The sequence below is a fragment of the Adiantum capillus-veneris genome, chromosome 25 (assembly GCF_014529385.1).
Source record: "Adiantum capillus-veneris isolate H3 chromosome 25, ASM1452938v2, whole genome shotgun sequence".
NCBI lineage: Eukaryota > Viridiplantae > Streptophyta > Polypodiopsida > Polypodiales > Pteridaceae > Adiantum > Adiantum capillus-veneris.
This window is the reverse complement of record NC_140955.1, coordinates 621073-637148: the sequence shown is the minus strand read 5'-3', so window position 1 is coordinate 637148 and position 16076 is coordinate 621073. Positions and strand designations below refer to the sequence as shown.

The 16076-nt window shown below is 46.3% G+C and overlaps 1 protein-coding gene across 1 annotated transcript in view; it reads left to right on the top strand.

Annotated features, from left to right (window-relative positions):
* The window catches only part of LOC147424304 (uncharacterized), a 101410-nt gene that overhangs the window by 29766 nt on the left and 55568 nt on the right, over positions 1-16076 (top strand). The window contains exon 3 of the mRNA XM_086500825.1: positions 15769-15826. Within this exon, the coding sequence (XP_086356951.1) occupies positions 15769-15826 (58 nt within the window). The remainder of the gene's footprint in view (positions 1-15768; positions 15827-16076) is intronic.

Sequence of the window (16076 nt, the reverse complement as noted above, 5' to 3'; positions counted from 1 at the left end):
GGCCCCAAACCTTGGGGCCCCTTTCCGTATTTTTTTATATTGCGTGCACTTAGTACAATGCCGGTACTCGCTCTCTACACCTTCACCTGGAAAGAGTGCCAAAGATTGAGCCCTCTGCACATATTTAAAGGCCCTTGGCCTATGAAAAGCAGTTACATGAAAAGCTTTAAACTCAAAAGCATCCGGCCCAAAAGCTGGCGTTGAAAAGCAACCAGCGTAAATCATGGAAATCCGTACAAGTTGCCACGTCAGCACAGTCAGCGTGAAATGCGGAAATCTGTACAAGCTGCCACGTCAGCAAGTCAACACAAAATGCGGAATTCCGTACTGGCTTGCCATGTCATCAGGCTCCACGCAAGTCTTTGTGTGTGTGTGTGTGTGTGTGTGTGTGTGTGTGTGTGTGTGTGGGTCCCGCTTTATTATAATGGCTTTAGGTCCCTTGGGCCCCATTGGACGGGGTCTCGTAAAATGGTGGAAACTCGTCTTTAAAAATAGGCCACTCGGCACGACTTTGCTAGTTGGTAAAACTTATGCTGTTGCTTGTTTTTTTTTAGGGTTTAGATCCCTCGATCGAGCTCTGCAGGTTGGCTTTGTTCTTCAGTCGCTTGACACGTCAGCAGTTTGTGACATCCCCCCTTCTTGAAAGAAAGTAATTGTCCGCGATTACAACATATTCCTAGACAACTCAAGTTAGCTTAAAAATTTCCGAGGGTCATTCTGAGGGACAATAAGTTTTCTCATTCCAAATCGGAGCTCTTGATTTCCTGGGTCATTGGCTTCCTAGAAGAATCTCATCCAATAAGGTGTCCCATTCCAGATTGGAGCTCTTGATATCCCGGGTCATTGGTTTCCTAGAAAAATCTCATCCAATAAGGAATATTTAGTGGTTAGCACACAAATGCTCACATATGCATGTTACAAGACATAGAAACATAAAGTCGCCAACGAACACTTCTGCCGCAAATAACCATCCAGGTTCGGGCCATGAGCTGTTCAACGACTCCCTCATCACTTCTCCCGCAAATAACCTAAAAAGGTCCCGACCATGAGATATAGAGGCCTTCATTTGTCATCATTTATGCGCGTCTTGCTACGGATTTGGAAGTAATTATGTCTTACTTTGATTTTTCACCGGCCTTCGTTTGTCGAGGAGGTAGCGAGGCAGCCCCTTGTATGGAATGCAAATGTGATAGATTCAGAAGACCGTCAGTTGGGCGAGAGGACACACATTGATCGGGCTAGATGGGATGATGGGCGAGTAGGCACTTTACACCATTGGTCAAAACCTTCCTTGGTAGGAGCACATGCGATTGGAGCTACCCACAGCCCGTATGAGAGAGATTGATGAGGCTATTCCACCCGACTAGCATGCACTCATTGGGGGACATAATCTTTTTATCTTCTCATCACGGATGGTGGGTGTACTTCGATCCTCACTTGGGAGACCCGATTGTTGCTCAACAGGAGTCTCGTCTTTAGCATTGCGAAGATTGGCCATCATCGACGTCACATCAGACTGGAGTTTCAGGGTGAGGTTTTGCCGATCATTAGTTGATTGCCCATTCGCAACATGTTAAAGAGTGGTAGGCTCTTTCCAGAGGAGGTCCTATGTTGACCCTGTTTTCACTATTGATATTGAGGAGGCACTACCTTGGAGACTATGGATTTGGCAAGGAAAGCCTCTTGGTCAATTGGAGTGGGATCTTGGTGAGTGGTAGCGGCCTTCATTGAGCCATGATGGAGCCCCTTTATTCTTTTTCGAGTACTCTGTTTCCCTTGGGAGGAGACTTCTTTTGAAGACTCGGCACCCTCCTCTCCGTCCACACCAGTCCGAGGTTTGGCAGGATCATCGCATCCTCCTTGCCTTCCAGAGAGTGTTTTGGTCATGCATGTGGACCCTCCAGATCAGCTGGAGAATAAATTTTTTCATGTGGATGATAGTACATGGAGGATTGCCTGTTAGTACTTGGTCGACATTCATTGGTCATGACGTGACATGTCAGAGATGTACCTCAAAGCCCGAGTCTCTGAGGCACTATTTCGGGGTTTGTCCCTCTGCGCAGCCTGTGTGGATGGTAGTTTGTTGTTTGTTGATTCGAGTGGGCATCCACGATGGGTTCGTGTCACCAGCGTGTGACTACTATCTATCCTTTTTGTTGATTTCTTTCTTATTATTTATTTACATTCACTTTTTGGAAACACCCCTCGGGAAATCTAACTGCCCTGCATTGCATAGCTAGTGTGGAACTGTCCAGAGGGAGTCCAGGCTTGAGGGCAAGAGAGCACTAAGGTTGGACAAGGACTATGGTTAGCCAAAGTGGGGTCATTGACTAGCCAAAGTGGAATCCTTTGCTACAGAGGCTACATTTCAGTTTTGGGTGTGGCTGCAGTGTACAAAGGGGGTCAGATGACCTAGAAAGATACAATGGCAGCATCTCCTAAAATTTAGGGAACTGCTATTTTGGGACCTGAAAATGTGTTTGCGTCATTACCTCCGGAATGACAAGGAGAACATTTTCTTACTCTGCCGTGAAGTCAACTGGGCAACCGGTTGGGAGATTTTTAGGCGGCAACCTCGAAACGGGAAAATGCTTGTAAATGCGCCAAGTGGCACATTCTGGTGCACTTTCCTCATGCATGGAGAAGTGGCGCTGAATTTGAAGGGAAAAGGAGCTCATTTGCAGATTTTGTCACAGGTTAAGAGCTATGGAGTGCTTCCTTTCCCTCCTATGTACAGTGCGGTGCCAGGAGTGATGCCCTGCACGCTACGCACTGCCCTCTCTCTCCCCTATGGCAGTATGTTATGCCCCTCTAGTGGGCTTTTCAATTGACCAATGTACAGTTGTGTGGGTTCATGCGCGATTGCCGAGGCAAGAGCCTCTTGCACAGGTATTGGATTAGCTAGCGGCTAATCCCCCGCAGGTACAAGTGAATTCGGAGAGGTTTCACGCCGAAATCTCGTCCGATTCAAAGGGCAAGTAGCCCTACAGGTGCGGGAGCTCGAGGACTTGCTACGGATGCGACCGGCACGCGAAACGGAGCCCGAAACAGTAAATTACAGCCTGCTGTGTATTTTTGCAGGTTTAGGGTTTTGGCCCTAAACGGTCCCTAATACCCCCAGGAGGTTCGGGGACGCGAGGGGACCGCTGTACAGGTGATCTGGCGCATTTTCGGGGCTGAAAACAGAGAATTCAGCGTGCTGCAGATTCTCGCCAGGTTTTGCAAAGTGCCCGTATGCGTTGGGAAAGTCATTCAATGCGTGGGAATACTGACTGTGAAGGGTCCTAGTATAGTTATGCTGCCGAAATCGGTCCGGAACAGTTGAAATTCAGCCAAGTTTGTGCGGGGCAGCTTGTAGGGAACCACAACGTTTATTCCGTCTTTTAAACAATAAAGAAATACCGAAAGGGGCACCTAAGTTAGGGGCCAATCTGGTGTCGGTCTACTCATAAAGGTGCAATCTAGCAGCCTGTATCCCTCTCCCCTTTGTTGTGTCTTTAAAGTACAGGTAAAGTGGGCGACAAATTAAATGGGTGAAAACAAATAAGGTTTAAGTCTAAAGTCTTACCGCCCGTTTTGAAAGTACAGGCCGGTTTCATGGTTCCATCGCCGGGATTAAATCACTTTTTCCCATAGAAGTGAGCCTTGGTCAGGTTGGGCTTGAAGACACAGGGGATCATAGACCAGACACAAGGAATTGCAATTATGGCTGACAGACCAGATGATGTGATTGAAGAGGTTTCCTCTTCATAGGGTCAACAGACACATGAAGTGGGTGAGTCTTCAAGACCACCACAGACGGATGATGATATATTCAGGACCCAGCTGGCTACTGCTGTGGCTATGTTCACACAAGTAATGCAGAACCCGAGGTTTTTAGCCTTTCTGCAACCTCCTCTTCCGTCTCAGCAAGTTGGGTCACTGGATCATACTCAAAAGCCTGTTAAGGCTCGAGCACAGGTGATTCATACTGCACAGTCAATGGAAGCACCTGTACACTTGACGGAGAACATGGAGTCTCGACAACCTGTGCCTAAGGTGCAAGAACAGGTGGTTGAGATGCCAGTTTTTCAAGCTGTACCAGTTCAGCCAGCCACTTTTCAGCAGCCTATAGCTGGCTCTAATGGGCAGGGAAGCAACCTACAGGCTATGCAACAAGTCTTCCCACCACCTTCAGTACACCCTGGCTATTTTGGAGGTGGATCGGTATTCCAGAGCATGGCTGGTCATGCACGTGGAAATCAGTTTTACACGCCAGGAACAGTGTTTGGGGGTGCTCAAACGATGATGCCTAACCCCATGTATGGTGTCACGGGCATGCTACCAGGGTTTCAAAGCACTCAGGGCCAATTTGGGATGCCACAGGCAAATTTTGGTATGGCTGGAATTACAAATCAGCAGCCAAATATGGCATTTCCAGGTCAACTTAATTGCGGTCAGGGAACACAAATGAACCCTAACAGTGTTCCCATGTTTCAGTCACTTCCATATGACAATTTAACGCGGTTGGAGAGGCCAACTCCGTACAAAGAAGGTGGCAAAGGTGTGACATTCACGACCTTTACAGGGTTTGATGACAGGAAGAAGGCTCTCTCATTCCTCTAGCAGAGAAGCCTGGCCATACAGAGGCTGTGACACCCATCATCGGAAAGTTGCGCCTACATATCCAGTCCTATGTAGATGCTGAAGAATTTTACATCATGCCATTGGACGGATGTGATGTGTTGTTAGGTATTCCTTGGTTATTTCGTGTACATGGAATCATGGATGCCTACAACAAAAAGATCACTGTACAGAGCAGGGGAAAGACTCACATTTTGGATGTAAAGCTTAAAGGGGAGTCTATTCCCACTGTATCAGCTTCTGCTATTACTTCTGTAATGAAAAAAGCATCTTTCTGCGTACTTGGTTTTTGCACGTGAAGTGTCAGATTGTGATGAATCAAATTTATCTGTGCTAGATAAAGAAAGGTCAATGTTTTTACAACAGTATAGTGACTGTTTTTCCGATTCATTACCGTCTCAATTACCGCCAGAGAGACCCGAGGACCATGCGATAGATTTGGTGCCAGGCAGTAGCCCACCAAATAAGCCTCCGTACAGGGTTAGTGCGGCCCAGCAGAAAGAGATAATGGGCCAAGTATAGGAGCTGTTAGAAAAGGGACCGATTCAGCCCAGTTCATCCCCATTCTGTTCTCCAGTGTTGTTGGTGCAGAAAAAGGATGGCTCATGGCGTATGTGCATCGACTATCGTGCACTGAACAAGAATACCATCAAGAATAGGTTCCCTATACCTAGAATTGATGATATTCTGGACAAACTTATAAGGAGTAGCTATGTTTAGCAGGATAGATCTAAAGAGTGGGTACCATCAGATCCGCATTAGATCAGAGGATGTGCACAAGACTGCTTTTAGAACGACGTTTGGCCTTTACGAATTTTTAGTGATGCCCTTTGGTCTCACAAATGCTCTTGCTACGTTCAATAGGATGATAGACAGAATTTTCCGTCCACACCAGCAGTTTGTTGGTACATTCTTTGATGACATGATAGTCTACTCAGAATGAAGAGGAGCATAGGCATCACTTGGCCATTGTGTTCGAAGAGCTACGCAGTCATAGGTTGCTCATCAATGCAAAGAAAAGTGTGTTTTTATTCACTTTCTGGGACACATTGTCTCAAAGGATGGTGTCAGAATGGATCCTGCAAAAGTTGAAGCGATCAAGTCATGGCCAGATTTGAAGACGGTGCACGATGTCCGAAGTTTCTTCGGACTATGCTCCTATTAAGAAGGTTTATCCGAAATTTCGCTGAGATTGCTTCACCTTTACATGCTCTTCAAAAGAAGGCAGTCACCTTTAGATGGACACAGAAAGAGATTTCAGCTTTTAATCTCTTAAAGGAAAAGATGACTTCAGATCCAATCATTGTGTTGCCAGATCTTAAGAAGTCATTTGTGGTCCAGTGTGACGCCTGTGGTAGTAGCATTGGTGCAGTGCTAATGCAAGATGGCAGGGTAGTAGCCTATGAGAGAAGAATTTTGCAAGGGCCAGAGATGACCATGCAGGTCTATGAGAAAGAGTTACTGGCTGTGATTCATGCGCTCTTAAGTTGGAAACACTACCTGCTAGGTGCAGATTTCGTTGTCCAGACGGACCATCAGACCTTGCGATACTTCTTGACACAGACAAAATTATCTGAGAAGCATATGCGATGGGCAAATATGTTGTCCATGTTCCATTTTCAGATTGTGCATGTGGAAGGTAAGAAGAACGTTGTGGCTGATGCCTTGTCAAGGAAGCCACAAATTTCAGCTGTGTCAATTCCTTATCATCATGAACTTGATGATATGAGAGAACAATATGCAAATGATGAAGATTTTGCAAGGGTCTTCGAGCAGCTAATGGATGGACAACGTCATGAACACTATCTTCTCAAAGATGGGTTCATGATGATGCATGGCAGATTGTGTGTCACAAAGCCATTGCGACGCAAAGTTACGGAAGAGAGTCATGTCTCACCGTATGCAGGGCATCGTGGTATCGATGCTACAGTTAAAGCGGTTGAGACATTCTTCTACTGCCCTACATTGAGAAGAGATGTGGATGCCTTTGTGTGAGAATGCCTAATTTGCCAGAAGGTCAAGTTTGACAGGCAAAAGGCACCAGGGTTATTGCAACCGCTACCTATTCCAGACAAACCATGGGAAAGTATTGCTATGGATTTTATCTTTGATCTTCCGAGAATGCAGACAGGAAACGATCGTATTTGGACCATCATTTGTAGATTCAGCAAGCAGGCTCATTTTATTCGTGTCAGGAAGAAGATAAAGCCAGATCAGATGGGACGCTTGTTTATGAGCAATATTTTCAAGTATCATGGCATGCCACAGTCGATTGTTAGCGATCGTGATCCACACATGACAAGTTTGTTCTGGAGAGGCTTGTTTGAGAATATGGGCACCACGCTCAAATTCTCTTCGTCATTTCATCCTCAAACAGATGGGCAGTTAGAAGAGGCAAATTCTACTGTCCTAGATCTGCTGAAGTGCTATGTGTCAGAGCATAAAGGAAAGTGGGAGCAGTATTTGCCATTGGTGGAGTATGCATACAATAATACAGTGCATTCATCAACTGGCAAGGCACCCTTTGAGATAGTTGAAGGTGGCAAGAAAGTTCCTCCCATACTGCATACAAAGGACAAGATATTTGAAGCAGATAAGTATGTTCAGGACATGGATGAAATGTACAAGAAGGTCAAAGTGGCCTTAGAAAGGACTCAGGCAAAGCAAAAGAAAGCAGCTGATCGTCACCGTCGTGAAGTGGTATATTCACTTGGTGATTGGGTGCTTTTACGCTTTGAAAAGGCAAGGTTAAAGAAGATGAAGGGCAAGGAAAGACTGTTTCCAAAGCTCAGCATTCGTTACTATGGGCCTTTTCAAGTATGCGACATAATCAATGATGTTGCATATAGGCTGAAATTGCCTGAGAGTTGGAAGATTCACAATGCGTTTCATGTGAGTCTTCTCAGACCCTATGTGGGTGATGTGCCAGAGGATATACCAGCTGAAGATCAGCCTGAAGTCTAGGAACTTGACGAGATCTTGGTCCCGGAACAGATTTTGGCACATAAAGAAAGAGAAGTGAAAGGCAAGGTTGCTAGGCGTTACTTGGTAAAGTTCAGAAACTATCCACCAATGGATGCTAAGTGGATGGAAGAAGGAGAACCTGCAGAGTCACCAATTGTGTTATCACTTTACCTTGAAGCCTTCGATTTGCAACCTACCTTGACCCCTTGAGTTTCAAAGCTACATGGATTGTCAGTGTGCCAAGGGCTTTTGATAACAAATGATGTACATGGTATTTAAAGTCAGCTCAAATGAAATACCTGTTACATGAATGTTAGAGCTGTACAGATTGTCAGTTTGGCAATTGCTCTTATGGAATGTCCAAAAGTTTGGTTAGTGCTATAGAAGTGAGTATTTCTTGTCAGTTTGTGAAGGATACAGTAATTGCTTCTATTAAACGGTACATGTGTAATTGCATTCTTAAACTGTCGGTTTGGGTATGCTCGAAAGTGTTACTGGGCCCACCGTGTACTATAAGACGGTGGCAAAATGCGTAGCTACCATTTTGTCATTGGAAAGTTAGTGACTCAAAGCAATGGCAGAGTGCGAAGCTACCACTATGTCATTGGGACAGGGTTCACACGCAAGTAATACATGTGTCGACGAGGTGTTCAATACACCAGGGTTGACAATGAGCATGTATGTGTCGTACATGTGTCGACACGTGTTGAATACATCAGTGTTGACTGTGAGCATGTACGACATATATGCAAAGGAGGACGTTTGAGATTTCAAGAGGGGGGTATGTCACCTGTTGCTAATTGGACTTTTTTCTTATTTTTAATGATTATTCTCTTTTTAGGATATTTTATTATGTGTACTAAGAACTGTTAAAAGATTGTAGCTACAGGAACTGCCATCAAGAACGGACAACTCTGATGTGTCATTTGATGGGTGACGGTAAACATCGCGAAGGAGTTTCCGTAAGTTCGGTGGAAAGGGCCGGGTTACGAGTGCCCCTGATGCGTCACATGATGGGTGACGGGTGCATTAGTAAGGGGGCATCCCGTAGGCTAAGGAGGAAATCCGAACTGAGTAAGAAAATACGCGTAAGAACGCAAGCACAAGAATAAAGACGGGTTCAATGAAGCTTTTTACGAAAAGCAGGAACAGTCGCGGGAAGGCAGATGCTTTCCCGCGAGGAGTCTGTGTCTGCATTGCATCTGAGGCGTGTCTTGCACCCGAGGATGCCTGGAATGTGTCCGTGTAGCATTGTTTTCACTAACTGAGTGAGTTTTTAAAGTTTGAACAGGTTCACACTTTATTTTATAAAGTGACTGGCCCCTTTATTAATAAAATAAAGCAAGCAGGGCTCTTATTAAAAAAAGCCCGCGCTAATAGCTATGTAGGGGGCTGAATTGCGATCTCTCTCTCCTCTCTCTAGAAAACGCAATTTTCTCTCTCCTCTCTCTAGGAGCGCTAAGCTCTGCTTTTTGACCCCTATTCCTGCCGGGTGTCAGACCCTATAAAAGGGTAGCCATTGTTTCAGTTTGGAGGGCCGGAAGCAGCAGAAAAGCATCAGCGTTGGGATTCTGGAGTAAAGCCTGGCGACAGAATTTGCAAGTGTTCGCGTGACGACTGAGTACGGAGGTTGATTCTCCGAGCAAGAAGCGACAGGTATAAGGTGTTGATACGCTTTGAGAATTGTTGCTTTATGTGGTTTGGTTTGCAGGAATCTCCCGTCTTACGGGAATGCCCTTTACGGGAAGTACGGCTTCACGCCTAAGTCCCTTACAGGAAAGCACGGCTTCGCGCCTAAGTCCCTTACGGGAAGGAACGGCCTTGTGCCCAAGCCCTATGGGAAAGCACGACCTTCGGGTCTAAGATTACAGAACGGAGGGGTTTCCTCGGGTTCTCGTGCTTGTATAAGAATTCTCCCTGAATAAAAGAATACTCTTTACGGGGGGGGACCATCCCATCTTCTGGTCCCCAATATTGTGTCGATCTTCTCCCTTCTCTCATGTTTTTCAAAGAATTATAATTTTCGGATTTTCTAAGTGCTCGTGTACGCTCCCGTTTTGTGACAGTGGTATCAGAGCTCGGACTCCTCTCTTTCTCTGCAAAGAAGGACGATTCCGGGAAGAACGGGAAGAACCATGTCGAGCCAAGGGAGAAGCGTTGAAGAGGAGCTTCAACAAGTGCAAGCTCAGCTTGCGGAGTTGCAACAAATCTTACTGTTGCCAGACGTCCAAAAGCTTTTGGGCGGAATGAAGAAAACGAATGGAACTGATGCAGCCAAGCATCCAAACAACACTGTTGGCGTGAGACCATAGGAGGCAAGAGAAGAAGAACGTGCCGAGGTGCACAAAGGATCTTCGGATCGGAATGAACGGCCTACTTCAAGGAAAGGCCCGGAAAAAGCGCTCTCTGCTAGATGAGAGCAAGGACATCTCTATCTCATCTCCATCTTACTCTCCTGATTATACTTCTACTTCTCGATCATCTCGTCAGAAGAAGGAAGCAGCTACTACTGCCACTACCCTACATCAACCTAAAGATAAGCCTCGATTCAAGAAGCAAGGTCGCAAGTCTCAACATCGTATGAGAGTCTTCAAATCAGGCAACAAGGACATCAAGTTCGAAACCTACAACGGACGGAAAGACTTCTCCAAAGCGCTGTCCTTCATCAGATAGTTTGAAGTCGCCTTTACCAATGGGCACTTCACAGAAAAATCCAAATTACGCCATGTGGGGATGCACCTCAAGGAAACGGCAACTAATTGGTGGTTAGCCAAGATTCTGGAAGGTTCTCAGGCCAGAACTTGGGAGAGCTTCAAATCTGAATTTTATATGAACAATTTCTTCCACCTGACTTCGAGCAGGACATACGGAAGGAATGGGACTGGCTTGCCCAGAAGGAACATGAAAGAGTAACGACTTATGTGGACAAGTATTGGTCGGTTCTTCTGAAGGTCACTCCCTTGATGAAGATTGCCGACGAGGAAAAGAAAAGAAAGTTCGAAGCGGGTCTCCAACCGCAGCTTCGAAAGGGTATGAAGGTGTATCCGCATGATACTCTTCAAAGGATGATGGAATCAGCAATCATTGCTGAGGATTTGCACTCAACTGGGACGCCCAGAAAGATGGAGCATAGCACTTACCGTGCAAGACAAAGAGAGGTCTACGATGACCATGGGAGCCAAGGAAGAAAACGTCCTCCATCTAGAGACGATGATCATTCTAAGAAGCCAGAGGGCACTGGCAAGCGAACTAAGTATCTTTCTCCTACTCAACTTCAAACTTTCAGAGAGGAAGGAAGATGCTTCTACTGTGGCGAGAAAGGACATATGAAACCGGACTGCCCGCTAAAGCAGCAATGGCGAGAGAGAGAGAGAGAGAGAGAGAGAGAGAGAGAGAGAGAGAGAGAGAGAGAGAGAGAGAGAGAGAGAGCGGCCCGTGGAGCGGTAGACTTTTGCTTTCACCCGATTTTTACACTGTTAAACTTTATGACACAAGGAACTTCACGAATAAGCTTGTGACATGAAATCATACTTCAAACAAAACACGTGCTTCCAAGTAGACAATGACACCGCGTTGTTCTCAAAGGTTGGCGCCCCCTTTCGTTATTTTTGTATTCAATTAAAACTTTGCGAAAAACCTGTAAATTCCTACAAGCTGTCCCACTTTTATCGGGCTGAAAATGACCTACTCTAGCTTGGGTCAAAACCCTAAACTTGCAAAAATACACAATAGGGTGTAATTTACTAATTCGGGCTCCGTTTCGCGTGCCGGTCGCATCCGTAGCAAGCTCTTGAGCTCCCGGACCTGTAGGGTTACTTGCCCTATGAATCGGACAAGATTTCTCGCGTGAAATCTCTCTGAGTTCCCCTGCTCGTGTGGGGGATTAGCAATTAGCTAATCTAATACCTGTGCAAGAGGCTCTTGCCTTGGCAATTGCGCATGAACCCACACAATTGTACATACAGATGGAAAGCCCCTGAGCTGGGCAATACGTTTTTGTATTCAAAGGGGGAGAGAGGTGCATGAGATTGGAATCATTGTGCTACATAGAACAAGGGAGAAAGGAAGCTTTCCATGAAAGCTGTGATCACCTGCACGCACTACTTACACACACTGTAGGCACTTAATGAAGAAGATCTGCTCCTCTCCCCCAAAAATGAGCGCCCCCTCTTGGGATGAGTCTAGCAAAATGATCAGGTGTTGCCATGTGTCCACTTTGCCACTTTTTGAGTTAAATTCCTAGTACCCACCAACTTATAAGTGTCGTGAGGGGCCTAAACGACTTTGAGCTGAGCCTAGACATACTTTTACTGCTCGGATTTTAGTGCCGATTGGCCCGACCATCTCGTGGCGACCTGCCTTTCACTGCTACGGGTGAAACTCTCCATCGTCGGTCGCTTCACAATGGCCATACAATGGCCAAAACTTAAATAAAAATTGAGGGAAAGAAACGAGCAACTAAGGTTAGTGGTTGCCAAAAGAGAGAGAGAGAGAGAGAGAGAGAGAGAGAGAGAGAGGGGGGGGGGGGGGGGGGGGGGGACGACAGGTTAGTCGAAGGAGGAGACAACCCTTGCAACCACAAGAGAGTTCTGCTCAGCAGCAGGACTTCGCATAGAGTCAGCAACAACAAAGTGGTCAACAACAGCACAGTGTCGAGCAGAGACAGAGACAGAGACAGAGACAGAGACAGAGACAAAGAGATACATAGGAACGTGAGACAACCCTCGCAACCACAACAGCGTTCTGTTCAGCAGCAGGACTTCGTATAGAGTTAGCAGCAGCAAAGTGCTCAACAATAGCACAAGACACATACACAGAGACAGAGACAAACAAGTTGACTGGAACATGCACGACCTACCTTGGTTTATAGGAGGGTAGTGAGACAGTGGTTGGTAGAGGCACAACCACCCCCAGACAGACCTCTGATGCAGAGGTTACCTGACCTAGATCGAGAGGAGGTTCAATGCAGCTGGACAGAGAGGATCAATAGTTGATGGCAATCGAGGAGCAACCTGAGCTGCCCCAAGATAGACTAGTCCAATAGGCTTCGGATCTCTTAAGAGATTCAGTCGCAGGTGCCTCTCACAGTAGAGCATGTTTAGGGGGAGCAGGATAGCAAGTCTTCATAGTTTGTTGAGGATTTGGACTATTCTGCAGGCTTTGCATCTCTAGCAAATGTCCTGCTTTTAGATATCCTGCCACCTCAGTTCTTTGCAGTTGGTCCTTCTTTGAGGAGTGGGCCACTATGTGTCGACATTCTTTTCTTGCAGTTATCAGAAACATGTCATATTCTCCTCGGCCCAGAGGGAACCCCCATGATTAGATTTAGAGTACAGGTTTTACATGGGGACTCCTTTTGGACAAGGGAGGCTGTATATGATATCTTATAGGAGCCAACAATGGTTGAGGCCAATTACCTTATGGATATCAGGCAGTTTGCACATTTGTTTGACAATCAGTTCAGAGAGGCCTTAGGGAAGCTGGTTTGGTCAAAGAGATGTGCATCTCGGTACCTTCCCTTGGCTTTTGAGGTGGATAGTGAGTGGGTCCCCCCTGCCTCTCTTACAGTTTGGTTGTGCCGTAGATCTGCATCCTTTTTTGGAGTTTAGCAACAAGAAATGTTAGAATGGATGCGGATGGTTTTGGAGGCACGACCCAGGGGTTTCACATTCCCGTGGCTTTTGAGAGTTGCTACAGGAGGTTTTTACAGAGTATGTTTTACATCAATTAGATAAACATCAAACTTGGTGGTTTTCCAAGGTGGACAGAGCTTTGGGCAGATCTATGTAGACTTGATCACTATCCAGATAGCTATACTTCACCACTTGGTAAAGACTTGATCACTATCCAGATAGCTATACTTCACCACTTGGTAAATTATCTTTATCCCCAGATGTTCCCTGTGGTTTATTATGGGTTCTTTCCCCATGATTTCATTGTATATGTATCATCTGCCACGTCATTGTTCGTACAGTCTACCGCCACGTTAGCAATTTGTTTTCGGATAGAACTGCCACGTCATCAATTTGTGACAGCTTATGCCTTGTAAGACAGAGCGATGAAGATAGGAGTGTGCCCGATGCGGGATGGAGTAAGGGTGGGAGTCACTAATAAGTCCGTGGTCGGGACTCGAAGGTTCTTTATTAAAATTTTGGGGAAACTTGGAAGCGCCATCTTGCTCTGCTTGCTCTTTGGTTGGACCGGTATGCTTTCAGAAAAGAATACGCTCGAAGCTCTAATAGCAGTGTCACGGAGACGGGCACCAGGTACGAACGGAAAAGCACCAGGTACAAACTGAACACCTTTAAGCACTTCAAATAGCATTGAATTGAAAGAGATGCACGACACACGAGACAGGAGTGGCGGAGCTCCACCCTAAGAGAGCACTGGCCCCAAACCATGGCGCCTCTTTCAGTATTTCTTTACATTGCTTCAACTCAGTACATTGCCGATACTCCATCCTCTGCACCTTCACATTGAAACATGCGAGAGAATGAGCCCTTGGCTCATATTGAAAGGCCCTTGGCCAATGAAAAGCAGCTACATGAAAAGCATCTGGTCCCCAAATCACTAGTGCCAAAAGTTGCCATCGAGTTTTGCGGAAATCCGCACAACTGCCACGTCATAAGCGTAAATCCGTGCAGGGTGCCACGTCATCAGGTCAACGCAAAATCAGGAAACTGCGTACAGCCTCTCCTACGTCATCACTTTATTATGCTAGTCCTTTTTGTGGGATCTGCTTTTAGTTCCTTGGGCCCCATCAGAGGGGGTCCCATAAGTTGGTACAAACTTTTTCTACTGCTTCTTCTTCTTCTGTTGCTTCTTATTAGGGTTTAGGCTCCTCGGCCGGGATCTGCAAGTTGGCTCCGTTCTTGAGTGGCTTGACACGTAAGCAGTTTGTGACGGCTTGCCAGGGCACGTTTTACTCTCTTTAGGAGAGGGTTTTTAATCCTGGCCTTCAGTCTTTTCCGTCGGCCATGTGCCTAGTTGTATCTCGTTTTACAATTTTCCGTTTGATGCCTACGGGCCGTGCTATGTAAACAATGATATAGGGTAGGCACCATTTGGGCGTTCAGGAGATTTTCTTAATAGAATCCGCCTCCTTCCCTTGCGTGCACGCAAAGAGAGAGAGAGAGAGAGAGAGAGAGAGAGAGAGAGAGAGAGAGAGAGAGAGAGAGAGAGAGAGAGAGAGAGAGAGAGAGAGAGAAAAGAAAGCTTTATTTACGTCTTCGAAAGGCCGAACTCGACCTATGAGACAATATCATATACATGTGTTGATGCTCTAGGCATCGGAAAATAAAAAAAAGGGTACAAACTGAAATGAGCCTATACTATGCAAAAGGGTGTGGTAGGGTGGTACATGTGGTGTACAATGTATAGTGTGGGTCCTCGTGTCGAGGTGTGCTCACGCATCATCAGGCTCAACTAGGGGCTGAAAGGTGATACCACCATGAGATGATAGGGAGGGTATCTAAAAACAAGCAACATATGTAGGGTAGAGAATGTGGTACATCGGTGGTGGCCTGCTCAGGTATCTCTGGAATGCTGGATCTCCTGGTGCTGGTACATGACTCTGCTCTAGATACTGATGGTGTAAGGTTAGTATCCTCGAGATCTCCCTCTGGTGACACCCATGTGTCCTGTATCCTGGGAGCCGCGGTCTCCGACGTGCCCTCTGAGACTCTGCCTGCAGAAGGGTAAGCCCTCTACTCTGTGTAGGTAGTGTGGGGGGGTCTGGCCCTGCTCGTCGGAAAAACTGTGTGATGGTAGTCTGTGTCCTGCTATCCTGACTCTGGCGTGGCTGTAGCAACTGCTCTCGAACCTCTAAAGCCGCAACCAGGAACTGGCCAAACCTCCTCTGCTTTCGGCCTATCATATGCTGATGTAATGAGTCTCCAATGCCATATCTCTCTCTCAGCTCTGTATATGCTGGGCATCTCATGACAAAATGCTCCTCACTCTCCACCTCCGTCTGGCAAATCCGGCATGTACGCTCCTCTCGTGGTATGCCTCTGGCTCTGCCACTCTCAATCTCTAGCTGATGTGATGACACTCGTAGCTGGCCAATGTTGACCCGAAGTCGGTGTGGCATGTACTCTTGCATGAGAGAGAGAGAGAGAGAGAGAGAGAGAGAGAGAGAGAGAGAGAGAGAAATGATTCGAAATGGCATGTTTTGAGCAGGGCGACCCCATCTAACGAAGGTTCATCGTCAGCCAGCCTTTCCAGCTCAGAAACGTTGGTACTTTTCTTAGCATCTTTTGAACAGTTTCTCTTTTCTGGCTGTTATCAAAGGATCTTTGAGATTTGTGCTTTATCACAACCCTTGCGGCTTTTGAAATTTACAGAAGTATTCATTACTAATTGTTTGCAAGCGACACTTCAAGCTGAAATGAATGGTTCACAGCGATGTGATTTATTTCGCTCATTTCTAAGTAGAATGTTTGCACATTAGGCCCTTTTGAATGTGGAGCTTTTGTTGTGCGTATGGG